This window comes from Trachypithecus francoisi, unplaced genomic scaffold (assembly GCF_009764315.1).
Source record: "Trachypithecus francoisi isolate TF-2019V2 unplaced genomic scaffold, Tfra_2.0 Lachesis_group3, whole genome shotgun sequence".
NCBI lineage: Eukaryota > Metazoa > Chordata > Mammalia > Primates > Cercopithecidae > Trachypithecus > Trachypithecus francoisi.
Genome location: NW_022681468.1, coordinates 145,490,324 through 145,512,221, shown reverse-complemented (window position 1 = coordinate 145,512,221; position 21,898 = coordinate 145,490,324). Strand labels below are relative to the sequence as shown.

Genomic DNA, 21,898 nt, shown 5'->3' with positions numbered 1-21,898 from the left:
ACTTGGGAGGCTGAGGCAGAACTGCTTGAACCCGGGAGGCATAGGTTGCAGTGAGCCGAGATCATGCCACTGCACTCTAGCCTGGGCGACAGAGTGAGACTCTGTCTCAAAAAAAACAAAACAAAACAAAAAAAAAACCACATCCTGGGTCAGGTGTGGTGGCTGATGCTTATAATCCCAGTGCTTTGGAAGATGAGGTAGGAGGATCGCTTGAGTCCAGGAGTTTGAGACCAGCCTGGTCAACATGGTGAAACTCTGTCTTTACTAAAAATACAAAAGAAAAAAAACAAAACAAAAAAAAAAAAAAACCACATCCTGGGTCAGGTGTGGTGGCTGATGCTTATAATCCCAGTGCTTTGGGAAGATGAGGTAGGAGGATCGCTTGAGTCCAGGAGTTTGAGACCAGCCTGGTCAACATGGTGAAACTCTGTCTTTACTAAAAATACAAAAGAAAAAAACAAAAACAAACAAACAAACAAAAACCCAGGCATGGTGGCTGTGCCTGTGGTCCTAGCCACCTGGGAGGCTGAGTTGGGAAGATCACCTAAGCCTTGGAGGTTGAGGCTGGAGTGAGCCTTATCATGACAATGAACTACAACCTGGGTGACAGAGTAGGACCCTGTCTCAGAGAATGAAATGACATGACATCATGACATAACATGACATAACATAAAATAAAATACGACTTTGCTAAGGTAATTTTTTTTTTTTTTTTTGAGATGGAGTCTTGCTCTGTCACCTAGGCTGGAGTGCAGTGGCACGATCTCAGCTCACTGCAACCTCTACCTCCCAGGTTCAAGCAATTATCCTCCCTCAGCCTCCCGAGTAGTTGGGATTACAGGCCCATGCCACCATGCCCGGCTAAGTTTTGTATTTTTAGTAGAGACAGGGTTTCACCATTTTGGACAGGCTGGTCTCAAACTCCTGACCTCAAGTGATCCGCCCGCCTCAGCCTCCCAAAGTGCTGGGATTACAGGCGTGAGCCACCGTGCCCGGCCAGTAAATGGTACTTCTAATATCATCATCATCATCTGCTGTTGGCTAAAAAAAATGCAAGGACGGAAATAAGAAAAAGCCAAGAGGAGATATGCTGAAGTAACCCCTGAAGCCCTGGAAAGAAGTGAAGCAACGATCATTACCTTAAAGAAAAGTTGGAAACCTCTGATGAGAGTTTTGCTCTTCTGTCTTGTTAATAATGTTCTCCAGATGACTGAAAGATCCTCAAGGTTCCAGGTATGGTCCTCTATCGAGTCCTGAATGTATCCCATTGCTTCAGTTGCAACACTGTCCTCCACAGAAGTGATGATCCAAACACAGAGACAAGAAATGGCACTGGCACCCTGCCACGGGATAAATAAAATAACAACTAGGCCTGGATTACCTGGCAAATGTTCAGATGCTACAGATGGGTATTTCCTGTTTAGAATAAGTCACCCAACTTAATTAGTTAAAATGGCTTGAAAAGCCTTCAAACATGAAACAAACTAATGAGCAACCAAGGGACCGTTCTAAACTGTCCTGCAGAGTGTTGCAGGTCAAAAGACCAAGAAGCAGACAGAAGGGGGAATATGTGAAAGTCAGGGAAGTACGAATCATAAGAGAGTAGGATTGCCCTCCACTGATCTGCTGATTAAAGAACTGTCTGGAATGTCCCTTTTCCCTGCTAAAGAAGGCACCAAAGAAACAGTGGTGGTTAGTCCACCAAAGCGTCTTTCTCTGTGACTGCCAACCAGGAACCAAGGCTCTGACCACTTGAGTTCACTGAATGTTAAGGCACAAGCAAGTACACTAAATGGCCCAGTGCCTAAGCTAGAGAAGCACAAAAAGTTGCAGTGAAGTTGGAAACACATGCTGGAACCTCACTGTCATCATCATCCCACTTCTGGTTATCAGCCTTTCCTGTCCCTCATCACTTATTTTATTGTTCTCTGGGTACTTAATTTAGGCTTCTTATGATCCTCACCTGGAGACATGAGGCCAGAACACTGAGGATAGGCGCCTGTTGTTTCACTGCTTCAACCAGAAGCCAGTGCCAGGAGTCTGGCTCCTCTGAGCATTGGAGCAGAATTTCAAATAAATCGGTCATCACTTCTTTGCTTCCCTGAAGTTCCTGGGAGGACTTATTGCAGACTTGACTGATGTCCATTTTGGAGGTGGGCACTAAGGGCAAGTTCTCAAAAGCCAGCCTTAAGTGGTCTTGAATGACTGGGCTGAAGTACTGGATAAGAGATTTCACCTAGAAGGCATATCAGATGATTAAACAGAAACCCAACTTTCAGTTTCAACTGGAGCTGAAAATGTTAGAGAAAAGTATAGACAAAATTATGCTTTCTCACCCTGAACTAAGTCAGAGTGACTACTATATAATTGTACAAAGTTGTATGGTGCTTTTGAGTGAATTTCCATATTCAATCTGAAGTCACAAAAGCTTTTCACCTCTTCAGTACTAATGACTAGTGCCTTGTCTGATGCCAACCCACTGAAATCTTAGGAAAAATAATAGTATCACATGAAACAAAAGCCCATGGATCCAGTACGTATCCCGGATGTCAAGAAAAAAAAAAAAAAAAGGCCTATGTCTACACAACAGAAAGAATGCTATCTTCTGAGAAGTGTTCCTATTTCCTTTTGAGTGACTGCTAACAATTAGTGGCTTACCTCTGGTGGGTGGTAGTTGTGGAGTTGGCTGTGAATAATGAACTGCAGCCAATCATTTGCTTTGGCACATTCTCTAAGGTAAGATATGCTTAGTTTCATATCGTGTAGCCTGCAGAACTGTACCACTAATGCCCACTGGCTGCTACATTCACTGGATAACCTATAATTAGAATTAGAGGTGGGGGTGGTCAAGAAAAAACAAAAAACTCATTAAAATATAGCTTTTGTCTGAACTGGAAAATGAGTAAAAATGATATAAATTAAAGCACAGTATATTCTCCAATAAATACTAAATATTTATTAGGCTAATTTGAAAAGTAGATTTTTTCATTCTTTTTATTTTTTGAGACAGAGTTTTGCTCTTGTTGCCTAGGCTGGAGTGCAATGGTGCGATCTCAGCTCACTGCAACCTCTGCCTGCTGGGTTCAAGCAGTTCTCCTGTCTCAGCCTCCCGAGTAGCTGCGTTTACAGGCAGGCACCACCACGCCCAGCTAATTTTGTATTTTTAGTAGAGATGGGGTTTCTCCATGTTGGTCAGGCTGGTCTTGAACTCCCAACCTCAGGTGATCCGCCCGCCTCGGATTCCTGAAGTGCTGGGATTACAGGTGTGAACCACTGTGCCCAACCGAAAAAAGTAAGATTCCTTCACCCATAAGGCAGAATAGCTACCTTATCATACTGGCACAATTCATTCCTTCCCCAAGTCATCAATCAAATACCTATTTATACTGGCTGTGTAGCATCCTTAGGAGAACTGAGGAAGTTGTCAGTCAAGAAACTTTCTGAGCACTTAATTCTCTTGCTCTATTCATTTTAGAGTACTCAGAGGCCTGGTGGGTACCAGGGCCTCCTCACCAGAGGGAGGGTACACGTTCCTGCTACAAGCAGGATTCTGCCAAGAAAAGAATCAGTGATAGGATGTACAGAAAAAGGGTGCATTCTCAGGGTCTGGAGTGGTTAGGTCAGCCCCAGCGGGGCAGCATAGAGAAAAACAGGCATGAAGTGTAAGGACATGCTTTTACGTACAGTCACTTCAGCTTCCATTATCAACTGACATGATACAAAGAAAAAATTAAGGACATTACTTAAAGTCAAATTTTAGAAGACCCATCCCACATCATCCTCTTCTTCTCCTTCATTTTTTTCCAATCCTCCAAGACATCTGAACCCACATCTTCTGGCATTTCAACATGTACCATTTAAAAGACTTCTCTGACTAGCAGGGCAGTGGAGGAGACAAAGCTGCTCTCCGTCTCTTGCTAAGTCCATCTCTAAAGAGAGAACTGCTGTCTTCACCTTCTTTTCACTGATGGCAAGATGCAATTAAAATCATTATTCATTTACTGAGCATCTGCTATATGCTAGATAAAGAAGAAGATAAGGTCTAGGGGGATTTAGTGGAAACACCAGAGTTGTTCAAAGAAAAACTAGGCAAACACAGGTTGGCACAATAAGCTTGTTAGAAAAGAGGCTGAGACTGCAACTCACAAACCTCTTTATTTCCTGTTGCTGAATGCTGTTCCATGTACCTTCTTCTAAGAGAACAAGCAATTCTTCTGTGGTTGCCTTTTCACCATCGGCTAGTTTAGATAGTTTTTCGGCTGTAACAAATAAAAACAACAAAATACAGTCAAGAGAAAAAGTCAAAACCTGAGTAATTCTGTTTGAATAGTGTGGCTCAGGGCCATTTCAGAACCCAATTAAAGTGCCCAAGAAAGTGAGATAAAGAACACATACTCTGCAGGAAAAGGATAAAATCAAGAAGATAACCATTTTCTCCCCAAGCTCTCACAAATCAATGCCTTAGACCTAGTCATACCTTCTCTAAACAAAGCAGGCCAAATAAAAAAAGGTGCTGTACCTACAGACTCTCTGATAAAGCTGTACTGAGCATCTTCATTTCTGCACTTGTATCTCAAAATTATATTGGCCACTTTCATATCAACTCTGAGTTTGAGGCTGTCAAGGCCAAGCAATTCTAAGAAACAAACACATGCAGCTCCTACTGAAGGTATGTGGAAGGAGGAGAGCCCTATGACATAGGCTTCATTGCCTACTTGCTGGATCCTGAAAAAGAAAGGAATCAAAATCACATCAGCACATGAAAATTATTTCTTACCAGGAAAAGCAAATGGAATTAAATCAGTGACACACGGAGTGCCAGCCATGTGATTTCTGGCCTCCTCTCCCTTCCCTTTTGCCCCTTGCACGTACCCGTTTAGGTTTCTGGTAGCTTTTCAGTTGTCTTTTGGCACAAGAGCCCCCCATTCCCTTAAGTTGACTTTCTAAAACACTTAAGTCATAGTCTAAATTATTCTTGCTTCCAACTTCATCCAGAAGACATGAAGTACAACTTCTGAAAGACTGCCAACTTGTGATTTTATCAATTATAAGTATGTATACAAACTACGAAGAATATCAATGCCACATAAATTTAAGTTTGACATCATAAAGCACATTTTTAAAAACTCAGATAGGCCTTTTATAGGAATAGAAAATTTGAGAAAGACATAATAAATTATTATTTATTATTATTATTATTTTTGAGATGGAGTCTCATTCTGTTGCCCAGATTGGAGTGCAGTGGCGTGATCTTGGCTCACTTCAACCTCCGCCTCCCAGGTTCAAGCGATTCTCCTGCCTCAGTCTCCCGAGTAGGTGGGACTACAGGCGCCCACCACCATGCCTGGCTAAGTTTTGTATTTTTAGTAGAGATGGGGTTTCACCATATTGGCCAGGCTGGTCTCAAACTCCTGACCTTGTGATCTGTCCACCTCAGCCTCCCAAAGTGCTGGGATTACAGGTGTGAGCCACCATGCTCAGCCCACACAAGACATTATTAACTATGTTTTTAACATGTGGAATGGGAGGCTGAGGGATATCTGTCATTTTCACCTTTCTAAACTATTTGAATACTTTACCATAAAAAAGGTATTACTTTGTTAATTATAAAACAAACCAATAAAGTAAATCTATATTTAGCTGTTCGTTCTAGTAAATGCTCCTCTCAATTCTGTGCTTTATAAAAATGAATTAAATGAATTATTAAAGACATTAAATATAGAATTCACATCTCATCATATAATTCCTTTTTTTAAGTTCTGGGATACATGTGCAGAACATGCAGGTTACATAGGTATACATGTGCCATGGCAGTTTGCTGCACCTATCAACCCGTCATCTAGGTTTTAATCCCCGCATGCATTGGGTATTTGTCCTAATGCTCTCCCTCCCTTAGAATTCCCTCTCTAACTGCTAATACCTGACAAGCTCCTGTATGATTTTAAATCTGATTATTTTTCAAAATATATTTATCTTTTTTCCAGTTAACAAAAATCACACACACTGAATGCCAGAAACTTGGGACACACAGGGAAGCACAAATGAAAACAATAATCACCATCCAAATGTAATCACTGTTAAATGTGGTATGTTTCCAGTATGTTTTTCAATATATGTGTAAAATGTGACAGATATGCCCTTTTTTAGAATACAAATTATAATTTATTTTACTTTTTTTTTTTAGTGGCAGGGTCTCACTGTCACCCAGGCTAAAGTGCAGTGGCGTGACCATAGCTCACTGCCTACTTGAACTCCTGGGCTCAGGTGATCCTCCTGCTTCCCAAAGAGCTGGGATTACAGGGGTGAACCACTGTACCCAGCCAAAATTATATTTTAAATACTCACAGCTGCTTGGGAGTCTTGCTCTTGATTAATTCCTGCACCAGAAAAGTACCAAATGCAAATGATGGCCGTCCATGATGTAAATAATAAGCAAAATTCAGACGTTCCACTACAGCATATTTATTAACCAGGTCAGGGCTAGAGAAATGTGGGAGATGACTCCATGCATCTGGGAGGAAAGTGAAACAATATCAATTATCTGTACATCACCATAATTAATTTCAGATTTGCACATGGAAAACTTAACTCTCTAATGACAAAAGAAAACTGGTTGCTGTAATCATTTTGCATCACTATGTATCACTTTGAACTTACCAAAACGTGTTTTATTTTACTTCAACATATAGAGATAGCCTTCATTTTATACAAAGATGTGTACCTGAGAAGTTGCATAAAAACTATGGTAAGAAATGATGCTCTGGCTGGGTGCGGTGGCTCACACCTGTAATCCCAGCACTTTGGGAGGCCGAGGCAGGAGGATGACCTGAGGTCAAGAGTTCGAGACCAGCCTGACCAACATGGAGAAACCCCCATCTCTACTAAAAATACAAAATTAGCCAGGTGTGGTGGCGCATGCCTGTAATCCCAGCTACTTGAGAGGCTGAGGCAGGAGAACAGCTTGAATCTGGGAGGCAGAAGTTGTGGTGAGCTGAGACTGTGCCTTTGCACTCCAGCCCGGGCAAGAGCGAAACTCTGCTCCAAAAAAAAAAAAAAAAAAAGATGCTCCCTCCTACCATCCCATTAAACTTACTTGTAATTTTAGTTGCTTTTTTTCTGTTGAGAGACTCTTTTAGGATCTACAATCAGCACTCTAGAGCTGATTGTCTCTAAATGCCTGAGTACTTTGAAATCTCTCCTGTCTGGGCTTTTATGATCTCCTAAGTAAAATAAGCAAATTGGGCTACATGATCTTGGAGGGCTGTGCCAGCGGGAGTGCTCCATGACATTTTGTTAATGGAATCTTCCTCCTGTGAGGGCTGCAGTCATTGAACTACAGCTTTGGCAGAGACCTGGGAGGGTCTGGCTGCCAGTAGAGCAAGGCTCAGTGACTACTTGGGGTGGAAAGGGATGTCTTCTCTCCGTTTGGGTCTTCCTGGCCACAGCTCATTACATCTGTTATTATAGATGCTAATGTATAACTGCGGGGGGAATTCCCAGTATCTATAACATCCCTATATCTATATCCCAGTATCTGTAACACATCCCTAAACCAATGGAGGAACACGTGCTGGGGACATAAGAAAGCAGACCCAGAAGTGACTCCTTAGAGGGCAATGTGCATGCTCATTTTGGGACAACTGTCAAAGAGCTAAAGCCATTCTGGTTGAATGTGTAAAACTGATTAAAAAAAATAACTTTAGAAGCTGTCCCAACTGATTTCATTTGAGGATATTGTTTACAGGGGTGAAAGGAAGCTCTAGTCTGGCAGGTCTAGTATCTCAGAGGTAATAGGGCTTTAGAGTCATAAATGTGTTTGAGGCCGAGCGTGGTGGCTCACTCCTGTAATCCCAGCACTTTGGGAGGCTGAGGTGGGTGGATCAACTGAGGTCGGGAGTTCGGTATCAGTCTGACCAACATGGAGAAACCCCGTCACTACTAAAAATACAAAATTAGCCAGACATGGTGGTGCGTGCCTGTAGTCCCAGCTACTCAGGAGACTGAGGCAGGAGAATCACTTGAACCTGGGAGGTGGAGGTGGCAGTGAGCCAAGATCGCGCCATTGCACTCCAGCCTGGGCAACAAGAGTAAAACTCCGTCTCCAAAAAAGACAAAAAGTGTGTGATTCCTGGTTTTGATACCACTAGCTGCGTGACCTTGAGCAACTTATTTAACTTTTAAGAACTGTATATATTTAAAGTATACAACATAAACAGTTTTGTTTTTTGGGTTTTTTTTTTTGGGACAGGGTCTGGCTCTGTCGCCCAGACTGGAGTGCAGTGGCACAATCTTGGCTCACTGCAACCTCCGCCTCCTGGGCTCAGGTGATCCTCCCACTTCAGCCTCCCAAGTAGCTGGGACCACAGGTGCACGCCACCACACCTGGCTTTCTTTAATATTTTTGGTAGAGATGAGGTCTCAAAGTCCTAAGCTCAAGCAATCCGCCTGCCTTGGCCTCCCAGAGTGCTGGGATTACATATGTGCACCCAGCCTCTTCTTTTCTTTTCTTTTTTTTTTTTTTAAGATAGAGTCTTGCTCTGCTGTCCAGGCTGGAGTGCCATGGCACAATCTCGGCTCACTGCAACCTCCGCCTTCTGGGTTCAAGCGATTCTCCTGCCTTAGCCTCCTGAGTAGCTGGGACTTACAGGCATATGCCACCACACCCAATTTTTGTACTTATAGTAGAGACGGGGTTTCGCCATGTTGGCCAGACTGGTCTTGAACTCCTGACCTCAGGTGATCTGCCCACCTCGGTCTCCCAAAGTGCTGGGATTACAGGCATGAGCGTAAGCCACTGTGTCCAGCCAGCCACCGTGCCCAGCCCACCTAGCCTCTTTCACCAATGTCTGATAGTTTAACATGTACAGATCTTTGACCTCTTTGATTAAATTTATTCCTAAGTATTTTGTGTTCTATTAAAAAACAGAAATGGGATAGTTTTGTTCATTATCTTTTTCAGATAGTTTGCTATTGATATATAGAACACTACTGATTTTTGTATGTTGATTTAATATCTTACAACTTTCCTGAATTTGTTTATTAGTTCTAACGGTTTTACTGGTAGAGTTTTTAGGATTTTCTATATACAAACTCATGCCATCTGCAAACAATGACAACTTTACTTCTTCCTTTCTGATTTGGATGCCTTTCATTTTTTTTTTTTTTGCTTAAATGCTGTGGCTAGGACTTCAAGTACTATGTTGAACAGAAGTGGCTTGGGAGGCTGAGACGGGTGGATCACGAGGTCAGGAGATCGAGACCATCCTGGCTAACACTGTGAAACCCCGTCTCTACTAAAAAATACAAAAAACTAGCCGGGCGAGGTGGCGGGCGCCTATAGTCCCAGCTACCTGAGAGGCTGAGGCAGGAGAATGGCGTAAACCCGGGAGGCGGAGCTTGCAGTGAGCTGAGATCCGGCCACTGCACTCCAGCCCGGGCGATAGAGCGAGACTCCGTCTCAAAAAAAAAAAAAAAAAAAAAAAAAAGTGGCAAGGGTGGGCATCCCTGTCTTGTTTCTGATCTTAGAGGAAAAGCTTTCAACTTTTCACTGCTGAGTATGATAATAGCTGTGAGCCTGTCATATATGGCCTTTATAATGTTGAGATGCATTCCTTCTATGCCTAATTTGTTGAGAGTTTTTATTATGAAAAGATGTTGAATTTTGCAAAATGCCTTTTCTGTATCTATTGATATGATCATATGGTTTTTGTCCTTTTTTTTTTTCTTTTGAGATGGAGTCTCGCTCTGTCGCCCAGGCTGTAGTGCAGTGGCATGATCTTGGCTCACTGCAAGTTCCGTCTCCCAGGTTCACGCCATTCTCCTGCCTCAGCCTCCCAAGTAGCTGGGACTACAGGCATCTGCCACCATGCCCAGCTAATATTTTTTGTACTTTTTAGTAGAGACAGGGTTTCCCACCGTGTTAGCCGGGATGGTCTCGATCTCCTGACCTCGTGATCTACTCGCCTCGGCCTCCCAAAGTGTTGGGATTACAGGCGTGAGCCATTGCGCTTGGCCTGGTTTTTGTCTTTCATTCTGTTAATGTGGTGTATAATTTATTAATTTGTGTATGTTGAACCACCCTGGTTTTAATTCTGTATTTGATGATCCTTTAAGTTCAGAAAGGCAATAGACAATAACCCTATAGTTATAAAATCTGTTAAATATATGCAAAAGGAGCTTTTAAATTCATTCACAAAGGTCATTATGCAATAACATCCCTTTTAACATATTTATATGAGTCCTCTGTTCACCAAAGCCAATTCACTGCACCTTTCTCCAACAGGTAATTTTTTTTTTTTTTTTGGACACAGGGTCTTGCTCTGTTGCCCAGGCTAGAGTGCAGTGGCATGACCAAAACTCACTGCAGCCTTGACTTAACTCAAGCAATCCTCTTGCCTCAGCCTCCTATAGGACTGTAGGTACACACAACCACGCCTGGCTAATTTTTAAATTTTTCTTTCACCTTCTTGACCCTTATCTTCTATACCTGGCTAATTTTTTGTAGAGACAGTGTGTTGCTATGTTGTCCAAGCTGGTCTTGAATTCCTGGCCTCAAGCAATCCTTCCACCTCAGCTTCCTAAGTGTTAGGATTACAGGCATGAGCCACTGCACCTGGCCTCCAACAGGTAATTTTAGAACGTTTTTCCCTCGACACTAATTACCCTCCTAAAACCTCCATTTGTTATCACCGACTTTCTGATGTTGTATTCACAGAGCATGAATATCTTAGAAAGATGGCACCACCTTTCTATTAATAAGACCAACAGAATAGCTCAGATTAAAGTTCCTCTAAACCCAAGAAAATATCAGAACAAAAATGTCTCTTTTTAGATAAATCTGAAGTCAGAAGACATTTTGATGTGAGTCTAGTCATCTCTTGGTATCCATGGAGGATTGGTTCCTGAAACTCTTGGATACCAAAATCCACAGAAGAATGCTCAAGTCCCTGTAAAATAGCATAGTATTTATATATGGCCTATGCACATTTCCCTATACACTTTAAATTACTCTAGATCATTTATAATACCTAATAAATGTAAACGCTATGTAAAATAGTTGTTATACTGTATTTTTAAATTGTTTTTTTATTGTTCTATTTTTTTTTAATTGTTTGTTTGTTCTCTCAAATATTTCCCATCTGAGGTTGGCTGAATCCTTGGATATGGAACCCAAGAAAGTCTTATGGTCTTTATAGCACAGCAATGTGTGTGAATCTGGTACTTAAATGCCTTGCCTCTTTTTATTCTCATAGTAATGTGTTAGGTGGTCACTGTGATTAACCTCATTTCACAGAGAACTAAAGAGGTTAGATCACATGACAAAGGTCACACAGGTATTAATTACATGGTAGGGCCAAGATTTGTTTAATGCTGACACTTACGCTTTTAATTTTTATGATACTATACTGGAAATGAAGATAATTTTTTGAAAGGAAGAAATATAATCAAATAGTTACACATCACATTTTTCAGCAAGTACAGCACTAGTAACCTAATACATTGACTTTTAACTCACAGTATGTTTTCAATTCTGTCTTCTGCGAACTATTTTTCCTTTGGAATACACCTTTACTTTTAAAATAAAAAGCAATGAGAAAACTAGATTGGCTTTACATATATTAACTTCTACAGTTAACATTGCTAAAACATGTCTCAAGAAGTACCCATGATGACTTACCTCCTATAGCTAGTGTGTTAGCAGACTGCCAGCCAAACAATCTGCTAGGATCAAAGGGTGATAACGACTGAAAAAGGGGAAAAGTTTAACAGAATTAGAAATTCATTGATTCTAAAATAGGTAAACAAAATTATATGAAAGGACTTCAGAGGCAGTCTGCTTCCCTTTTCCAAGGCAATTTAAAGCTTATCATTCTGGACATAAATTCTTTGAACACAGCTAAAAATAAAATAGAATTATGAGACATCTTTATATTTTAATTAAAACAGAACTGGCTATGCTCCTTTTAAAGACTCTCCTTATGTCAAACTACGTCTGCAAAGGCCATACTCTTTTGGTAGAGGGAGCATCAACTATAAAGTAAAATGGGCTTCAGAAATGCTTTTGGAATCAAAAAGCAAGAGGGCTAAAAGACTAGAAAATGTTACCATGTAAACATGACAAGATGAGCGAAGAACAGGGTAGGGAAGGAAGGGAAAAGAGAAAGAAGAAAAAAACTGGATAAGTGGTTGAAGGAATGTGATGAGCAACAATACGAACAACAAAGAAAAAATTGCGGACCAAGGTCAAGTCAATCAGAAAAGGTTTGGCAGTAGCAAGTAGTGGTTGTTTGGAATTTTTCCAGGCCAAATGTTTAGGAAAGTCTAGAAACAGCTTGTGGGAAGAATACAGGAAAAAAACAGAACAAAAAAAGTCAGGATTTGGATGGCCCAAAAAAAGAGTAGCTTTGATGTAAAACCAAGGAAGATTTTGTGATTAAAGAAGGAATACTTTTCCTAAAATAACCACTAAAAAAATTAAATGAGTCCATTTGAAAACAGAACAAAGAACAACATGAAACCACTTGTGTTTCAAGCTGATTCAAACTACTTTACGTAGTGAAATTATGTTTGTTTTGCCTGGGAAAAAACAAGACACAAAACAAGACACACACAAAAATCTGTGACCTGTACTTTCCGGGTAAAACTATGTTTTTACATAATCCACTTATCATTTATACCAGTGCTACTCAAAGTGCTGGTCTAAATTCTATCAGTATAAATCCAGAATACTGCTTCCTTCTTCAAAGTCTTGCTACAAAAAAACCCCTACTGAACTGAACAGTGTACTTAGTGATACAGCAGATACATATTTTGGTGCAAGATACTAATCTCACCACATTCCAGCAACAAGCAGTATGCAAGTGCTGACCACACTTTTGAGTAGCACCAGTCGATACTCTAAGAAGTCCTTGCATTAGAGTAAGAGAGTTTGTGCCTTTACAGAATTATTATTTTTTTGAGACGGAGTCTCACTCTGTTGCCCAGGCTAGAGCGCACGGGTGTGATCTCAGCTCACTGCAACTTCCGCCTCCCAGATTCAAGCCATTCTCCTGCCTCAGCCTCCCGAGTAGCTGGGACTATAGGCACGTGCCACCATGCCTGCCTAACTGTTGTATTTTTAGTAGAGATGGGGTTTCACTATGTTGGCTAGGCTGGTCTCTAACTCCTGATCTCAGGTGATCCGCCCAACTTGGCCTCCCAAAGTGTTGGGACTACAGACATGAGCCACCGCACCTGGCTCCTTTATAGAATTATAAACCTTATGCTGAGTTGAAGATACCATGAGAATATGTGTATTCAGGGGAAAAAAGGAAAAGCCTTCTGAAATGAGAAATAGGCAAAGGAAGGTGTTCTTAACCGAGGGTCCCTGACTAGGCTTCAGGGAGTCTGTGAATCACTTTGAAATGTAAGCAAAATTATATGCATATGTGTAATTTTTCTGGGTAGAGGGTTTGTAGCTTTCTTACATTCTTAGAGGTTCTGAAAAAGATTAAAAAGCATTGATTTAAACAAACATCCCTGATTCATTGAGAAGAGATAGTTAGAAGTTAAAAGTGGCAGAATAGAGTGCTTTTGATGAAAGCAGCAGACAGGTATGTTGGTCAACTGTTTGCTCTGACCCACCTCCACCCTTCCCACTCTGCTCAGCATTGCAGGAAACTACATTTCCCAAGCTCCTTTGCCCTTTGGCTACCAGATAAATATAGCTACAAAGACACTGTGGGAGACTAAAGATGGGAAGAGAGAAGTAGTCAAGATATTCTTGCCCTGCATTTTCCTGGGGCATCTACCACCATACTCTATGTTCCCAGTTCCCATTAGGCAGTCTGGTTGTTAGTTTAATTCCCAGAGATGGATGGCTCCAGCTTCTGGGTTCTGGTAACACCACTTTTTTGCATTGTTCTTGCAGCCTCAGGGGTGCAAGAACATGGCTTCCTATTTTGTTATTCGGGGTTGTCTCACTATCACGTTTGGTTTCTCCATTCTGCTATCATGCTGTATAAGTAATTCCCTACGTTAAATGCCCTCCAGTTGAAAGATCTAGAGTGATTTCTGTTTTCCTGGCTGAACTCTGATAGACCTAAATATTGGCCACCTAAATATTGTACCTGAATAAGGTGGTAGAGTGTAATATCAGATGGCAGGACACTAGGAGGAATGCACTGTGGGAAGAGAGCAGTTTTTAGCTTGGGGTAAGGAGTTAATGCCATCTTCAATAGCTGGGGATCCACTTTCTTCAAACAGTTTTCATTTTCTTCATTCTGAACAACCTAAGTAAAAAGACAGATAACAGGTTGGAGAGTAGCATTTTTCTCTTCTCAAAGTTAAAGTCTTTTTTCACAAGAACCCTGTGAAACAAGATTAGCTTGAGAAGAGTATGTGGTAGTGAATATAGCATTAGACAAGTAGTCATAAGTTAACGGTTCTTGTTCGGGTTCTGAAACAAACTGGCTATGTGACCTTAGCTAGATATTTAATATCAGGTCTTTGTTTCCCCAGCTGCAGAATTAGGAAGTTCAGCTAGATCAGTGGTTTTCAAGCTGTATAGAAATTGTTTGAAAAACAGCTCTGCCAATATTTAAGTCAATAATATATATTTTAAAATATTTACAAACTACTAAACTAGATGACTTCTCACTCAACTCTAAAGTTATCCTATGACTCTAATTTCTGACAGGTGATTAAAAATAGACGATTAAATAGTCGTGTAAGGTATACTGCAACAATCCTAAAAAGGTGGTATTAAGTTAAGCTAGCACCAGTAAGAAACTTTTGAAGATTAGATATTAAACAACATTCTTAATTTCCCTCTAAACAGGCCACTCTACTTCTAAAAAGCAAAGATGGGCACATTTCCATTAGGTCCCTCAATAAAGTTTATATGGGTAGCTGAAGATTACGGTTTCCTTTGACCTAAGAGGGCAAATAGTACAGATTAATTACCAAGCCACAGATCTAAAGTATTCTTACTCCCAGAAGAAAGCAGATCCTAATTGTATTCTGAAAACAAATCTGGAGTACTGGAAAACAAACTAGAGGGAAAAAAGAATCTCTACATAACATATTCATTCCCCTCCCCACCCCCACCCAGCTTTTTTTTTTTTTTGAGACAGGGTCTCACTTTGTCACCCAGGCTGAAGTGCAGTGGTATGATCTTGGCTCACTGCAGCCTCGACTTCCCAGGCTCAAGCAATCCTCCTGCCTCAGTCACCCAAGTAGCTGGGACTACAGGAGCATGCCACCATGCCAAGCTAATGTTTTTTTTTTTCTTTTTGGAGATGGAGTCTTGCTTTGTCGCCCAGGCTGGAGTGCACTGGCATAATCTCAGCTTACTGCAACCTCTGTCCCCTGGGTTCAAGCAATTCTCCTGTCTCAGCCTCCTGAGTAGCTGGGATTACAGGCATACGCTACCATGACTGGCTAATTTTTGTATTTTCAGTAGAGATGGCATTTCAGCACATTGGCCAGGTTGGTCTTGAACTCTTGACCTCAAGTGATCCACGTGCCTCGGCCTCCCAAAGTGCTGGGATTACAGGCGTGAGCCACCGCGCCCAGTCATGCCCAGTTAATTAAAAAAATATTTTTTTGTAGAGACGGAGGTTTCGTCATGTTGCTGGTCTCAAACTCCTGTACGCAAGCAATCCATCTACTCTGGCCTCCCAAAGGGCTGGGATTACAAACGTGAGCCACTGCGCCTGGCTTCATTCCCTTTAAATTGTAGATGTCAAAAATTTCTTTTTTTTTTTGAGACGGAGTCCTGCTCTGTTGCCCAGGCTGGGGCAGTGGTGCAGTCCTGGCTCACTGCAACCTCCGCTTCTCAGGTTCAAGTGATTCTCATGCTTCAGCCCCCCAAGTAGCTGGGATTACAGGCATGCGCCAAGATGCCCAGCTAAGTTTTTTCTATTTTTAGTATAGACAGTGTTTCACCATGTTAGCTAGGCTGGTCTCGAACTCCTGACCTCAAGTGATCTGCTCGCCTCGATCTCCCAAAATGCTGGGATTACAGGAGTGAGCCACTGCACCGGGCTGAGATATAAAATTTTAAAATTCAGCCTTGTCCTCTGCTCTTTAATCTAATGAAATACTTAAATATAATTATATTTTAGTATCAGCTGAGATCTAGACAATCCATAGATAATTCTGCTATATTTAAAAATCAGTCCCATTTTGTTGTAAAGTGCTATCCATACCTGGCTGACACCCCCAGGAGAATACATTGTAGTAGCAAGGGCCAGGAGGGTATGTCCTTCCAATAGCATACTGCTTACACTGGCCTGATTGGTGGGAATCAAAATCTGAGCATTTGCAAGGCTAGCCTGGAAGATCAGTTTGGGATCTGGAAAATAAAAGACAGTGTTTTTCTCCTTAAGAGGGATAAATACTAAATTAAGAATTACATAAATGTGAGAATAATAATATAAATTTTTAACTCTATCCACAGAGAAAAAAAAAACAAAGGGACCTCCTAAGTGTAAAAGCAATGGGAAAACATCACAGAGGGGAAAAATGAAAGATTTGTCTACATAAAAATAAAAACTTCTATTCAAAGACAAAAGGTAACAATGAACTGAGAGAAAAATTATAACAAATGACAACCTAAAGAGTTGCTGAGTTTGTCCTCAACAAAGAGCTCATCCAAATCAATGCCAAAAATACTGACTCTAACAGACAAATGGGCAAAAGAAATAACCAATTTATGAAGGAGGAAATATAAATGCCTGACACATAAAACTACATAATTCACTAGCAACAAAGAAATGCAAATTAATTAGATGCCATATACTACCTATCAAATTAGCAATAATTAAAAAAAAATCATCAAGCATTAGAGCTGGTCACAGTGAGTAGAGACTGGGACTTAAAATAAAATCATAAAACTGTACAACTCCCTTGGAAAGCAATCCGGTCCTACAGCAAGAAACTTAAAACATGTATAACCTTTGACCCAATAGTTTTATATCCCAAAACCTATCTGTACTAAGAAAATAATCTGAAATAAGGACAAAGGTTTATATTGAAATATGTTCAAGACTATTATTTATAATAGAAAAAAATGGAAAATGGCCTCGTCAGAAAATGAGAGAACAGTAAATTAAATAAGGGTATATCCATACAATGAAATATTATGTAAACATTTAAAATGGTCATTGTCTTTCAGAATGTGGGAAAATTCTGTTATAATATTACACAAAAAAGCAGTATATAAAAACACAGATGTTTCTTGTTGTGCTACTAGCACTTACAATATTCTGTCACAAGGTAGGACCTCAATAAATATTTGTTAGGTGAATGAAATACAACAGAGACTAGGTTTTTAAAAAGTACAGTGAAAATAACTGGAGCCAGGCGCGGTGGCTCACGCCTATAATCCCAGCACTTTGGGAGGCCGAGGTGGGCGGATCACAAGGTCAGGAGATGGAGACCATGGTGAAACCCCGTCTCTACTAAACATACAAAAAATTAGCCAGGCGCTGTGGCGGGTGCCTGTAGTCCCAGCTAGTCCGGACGCTGAGGCAGGAGAATGGCGTGAACCCGGGAGGCGGAGCTTACAGTGAGCCGAGATCGCGCCACTGCACTCCAGCCTGGGGGACACAGTGAGACTCCATCTCGAAAAAAAAAAAAAAAAAGAAAATAACGAGAACAAAATACATTAAAATATTATCAGTGGTTACCTATGGGTGGTTATTTTGCTATGTACCAAGGCTATCTACCCATGGAGGTATTACTTTTTAATTAATTAATTAATTTATTTTTTCTTTTCTTTTTTTTTTTTTTTTGAGACGGAGTCTCGCTCTGCCGCCCAGGCTGGAGTGCAATGGCCGGATCTCAGCTCACTGCAAGCTCCGCCTCCTGGGTTTACGCCATTCTCCTGCCTCAGCCTCCCGAGTAGCTGGGACTACAGCCGCCCGCAACGTCGCCCGACTAGCTTTTTGTATTTTTTAGTAGAGACGGGGTTTCACCGTGTTAGCCAGGATGGTCTCGATCTCCTGACCTCGTGATCCGCCCGTCTCGGCCTCCCAAAGTGCTGGGATTACAGGCTTGAGCCACCACGCCCGGCATAATTAATTTATTTTTTAAAGAGAGCCAGGGTCTTGCTCTGTCAACCAGGCTGGAGTGCAGTGACACAATCATGGCTCACTGCATCCTCTAACCCCAGGGCTCAAGTGATCCTCCCATCTCAGTCTCCCACATCGCTGGGACTACAGGAGCATGCCACCACACCTAATTTTTAAAAATCTTTTGTAGAGACAGGGTCTTACTATGTTGCCCAGGCTGGTCTTGAACTCTTATCCTCAAGTGATCCTTCCACTTTGCTTCCCAAAGCACTGGGATTACAGGTGTGAGCCATCACACCTGGCCAGTATTACCTTCTTGATAGCTGTCTGTGGTTTCTAATGGTTTTTTTTTTTAAGCAATTTGAACATATATTACTTCATAATCAGCATGCAACACCAAAAAACAAAACCCACACTATGAAAAAATTCTGCATTTCAAGAGAAACTGGACATTACATGTAACTGAAAGACTGCTGACATTCCTTGTCTGTGGTCATTCAGCCTGTCCCCTTTTCCCTATTTCTGGGATAACACCAGCTAAGTCGTCAGGGGTAACAAGGCTTTTCTGTCTGATTACAACCAGAGTAAGCCTCTACATCAGCAGCTCCACTGCAGAGGACACAACAATCTCACACATACTATGGATTTCTTTTAACTCCATTTGGAGTTCCTTACTAAAATATTCAAAACAGGGATCTGGAAGACAGACCACTTCTTCATGGAAAAAGTCGACCAGAGAGCAGGAATTCAGCCTCTGACAAACTGGTGGGACAAGGGAAATCCTAAAGCACGATGCTAAGGGGAAAGGGACAAAACCACATAAGGTCTTTGCTCCAGGTCTAGCTTTTCTTGGCTGGCTGGCTGGCAGCTAACCTTTTTGGCCTTCTACTTCTTACCTAAAGTGTGTGCCTAGATTACATTCAGATAGTTGACCACAGCCAAATAATTTATTTAAAAGAGTTCACAAGTTTAATACCATTCAACAGACCAGTGATTGATCCAAAGAAAGTTTCTGTGTTTAATACAGTATACCCATACCTGTTAAATTACTGGCAACTTGTCGACACTGAACTAAAAATTCAAACCAAGGATGTGCTTCATGTAACTCTTTTTTTTCCAAAAAGGGACAATTTTCAGGACTAAGTCTGTATATAAAACAAACAAAAAACTTCTTTGGTTAACATACAGGATAAGACAATTACAACCATGTTTGCTCAGGTGATGATTAGCATTTAAAAAAAGAATCTTGGAATTAAAAACTAAATATAACACAAAATACTCCCACTCTTCTATTGTATTTTACATATTCTTCATGATCTGAAAACAGACAATTTCAGAGACAGAGATTTTAGAGACATCATATGTTCACTACCATGAGGAAATTTAACCAACTCTTTATCAGATTAATAGATACCTTGTACTTTAAGATACTTCATATTTTATTGGTTTTTACAGCAAAGACTTTTTAGCATATTCAAACTTAATAAGAGGCTTTTAAAAAACTCTTACAAGCCAAGTGTGCTGGTGTGTGCCTATAGTTCCAGTTACTTGGGAGGCTGAGGTGGGGGAATTGCTTGAGCCCAGCAGTTTGAGGCTGCAATGAGCCATGATTGTGCCACTGCACTCCAGTCTGAGTGACAGAGTGAGACTGTCTCAAAATAAAATACAAATAAAAAGCTTACACAACTACAGAGAGGTTACAACTGAGGAATTATGGCTCAGAATACATACTTTGAAAATACAGCTCTTAAATCTGTTCTCTTGCCAGTAGCTTTGGAGACAACATTTCTAAGTAAGACTAATGATATGACACACCAAAAACTCCTAGTCTGTTTTTTTTCTTTTTTTGAGACCGGGTCTCACTGTATTGCCCAGGCTGGAGTGCAGTGGTGCAAACATGGCTCACTGTAGCCCGGACCTCCTAGGCTCAAGCAATCCTCCCACCTCAGCTTCCCAGGTAGCTGGGACTACGGGTGTGTGCCACTATGCCTGGCTGATTTTTTACTTCTTTGTAAAGAAGACCCACTACATTGCCCAGGCTGGTCTTGAACTTTTGGGCTAAAGTGATTCTCCTGCCTTGGCCTCCCAAAGTGCTGGGATTACAGATATGAGCCACTGTGCCCAGCCAATTTCTAGTCTTTACTACACAAAATAAGTAAAATAAAAATGTTGCCTATGAGTGTACAAATGTGGGCTCTGGAATAAAAATTAAGTAGAATTAAATCAGCTCTTCCACTTATTAGCTGTGTGCCTTAAGTAAGACACTTTGTCTCTCTCAAAGCCTGTTTCTTCATCTGTAAAATGGAGATGCGAGTAACTACCCCATAGAGTTTTTGTGAAGAATAAATGAGATAATGCATATAAACTACTTAGTTTAGTGCCAACATTGTAAACACTCATATATTAAAGACTACTTCTGGCCGGGCGCGGTGGCTCAAGCCTGTAATCCCAGCACTTTGGGAGGCCGAGACGGGCGGATCACGAGGTCAGGAGATCGAGACCATCCTGGCTAATACGGTGAAACCCCGTCTCTACTAAAAAAAAAAAAAATACAAAAAACTAGCCGGGCGACGAGGCGGGCGCCTGTAGTCCCAGCTACTCGGGAGGCTGAGACAGGAGAATGGCGTGAACCCGGGAGGCGGAGCTTGCAGTGAGCTGAGAGCGGCCACTGCACTCCAGCCTGGGTGGCAGAGCAAGACTCCGTCTCAAAAAAAAAAAAAAAAAAAAAAAAAAAAAGACTACTTCTATTGTTATTGTTATTACTGACCGAATAGCAATTAACACTGGGCACAGATATGATTCTGCAGGTTAATCTTAGGTAGACATATACTGACGTATTGCTCTCTCTGTGTGTGTGTGTCTATACAAATATAAATTTTAGAGCATATCTAATATACCTTGAAGTGAAATACACCTTGCTATGAAATCAAAGTCATTTAGCATATTCTTGGTAAACAAAGTATCAAAGAAAACTCCAAGTGAAACTTTAGAATCTTCCTCTCAAACCTTTTAAAGCATTTCTTTCATTGTATTCTAAAGTCAAATTATTTAAAAGGTTAACAGAGATACTACAGAATTAGTATCACCAAAAAAACACAAAAGCATTTTGCTGAATGTAGTACTGAATACTGAACTCAAAGATGTACCAATTGTTGAGATGGAGAAACTACTTCAAAAAGATCAGTATTCCTCGTGTGAATGCTTACTATTTTCCTAAAAGTCACATTCAGGAGTCATATGCAAAGAGAAAATGTGAAGACCTGATCAAGGACAAATGCATTCTCAGTACTCACTTGTAACAGTCAAGGTAGACATAAAGAAGATGCTGCAGACTGTGCTCCAAACAATAGAGAATGAATTGAGAATGGAAATCCCAACCTTCTTTGGTCTTGTAGTTTTGAACAGGGAGGGTATCCTGTATTACACCTCCAATACGGCTCAGTCTTAGGAGGAAGCATTCAAAGTCTTCCAGTTCAGATGCCAGAAAAATCCCATTCCTATGGACAGATTTACAGGACGGCAAGTTAAAAAGTCGCTATGTTCGGAGTAGACCAAATCCTGCCCACAGTTTAAGTCTCAATTACTTAAAAATAAGCATTTACAAATTAATGCTGCCACTTCTTACTCTATATGTTCTCAGACACATATTTTGCTGATTTCTAATAAAATTTTCTGCACCACTGTAGTATTTAAAAGTAGTAATGACAGACTCAAATTATCTTTATTATTTGAAAAATCTAAATCAAGCTACTTCCATTTTTTGGTTTTTGATGGGAACCATTACCCAGTGTAGCAACAGTGGTTAACCCTTGAAGCTGGATGCTCTAAGCACTGAGAAATTC

At 40.9% G+C, this 21,898-nt stretch overlaps 1 protein-coding gene across 9 annotated transcripts in view; it reads right to left on the bottom strand.

Moving 5' to 3' along the window:
* The window catches only part of SPG11 (SPG11 vesicle trafficking associated, spatacsin), a 108,816-nt gene that overhangs the window by 37,135 nt on the left and 49,783 nt on the right, over positions 1 to 21,898 (bottom strand). For all 9 annotated transcript variants that reach the window (XR_004432036.1, XR_004432037.1, XR_004432034.1 and 6 more), the window contains 11 exons: positions 21,350 to 21,553; positions 19,095 to 19,201; positions 16,191 to 16,336; positions 14,109 to 14,270; positions 11,678 to 11,744; positions 6,346 to 6,511; positions 4,520 to 4,725; positions 4,151 to 4,259; positions 2,659 to 2,818; positions 1,964 to 2,236; positions 1,140 to 1,340 (listed from right to left, as the gene is read on the bottom strand). Coding sequence is in view for 3 of the 9 variants with exons in the window: in XM_033190267.1 (XP_033046158.1) it covers positions 1,140 to 1,340; positions 1,964 to 2,236; positions 2,659 to 2,818; positions 4,151 to 4,259; positions 4,520 to 4,725; positions 6,346 to 6,511; positions 11,678 to 11,744; positions 14,109 to 14,270; positions 16,191 to 16,336; positions 19,095 to 19,201; positions 21,350 to 21,553 (1,801 nt within the window). In the remaining 6 variants the exon portion in view is untranslated. The remainder of the gene's footprint in view (positions 1 to 1,139; positions 1,341 to 1,963; positions 2,237 to 2,658; positions 2,819 to 4,150; positions 4,260 to 4,519; positions 4,726 to 6,345; positions 6,512 to 11,677; positions 11,745 to 14,108; positions 14,271 to 16,190; positions 16,337 to 19,094; positions 19,202 to 21,349; positions 21,554 to 21,898) is intronic.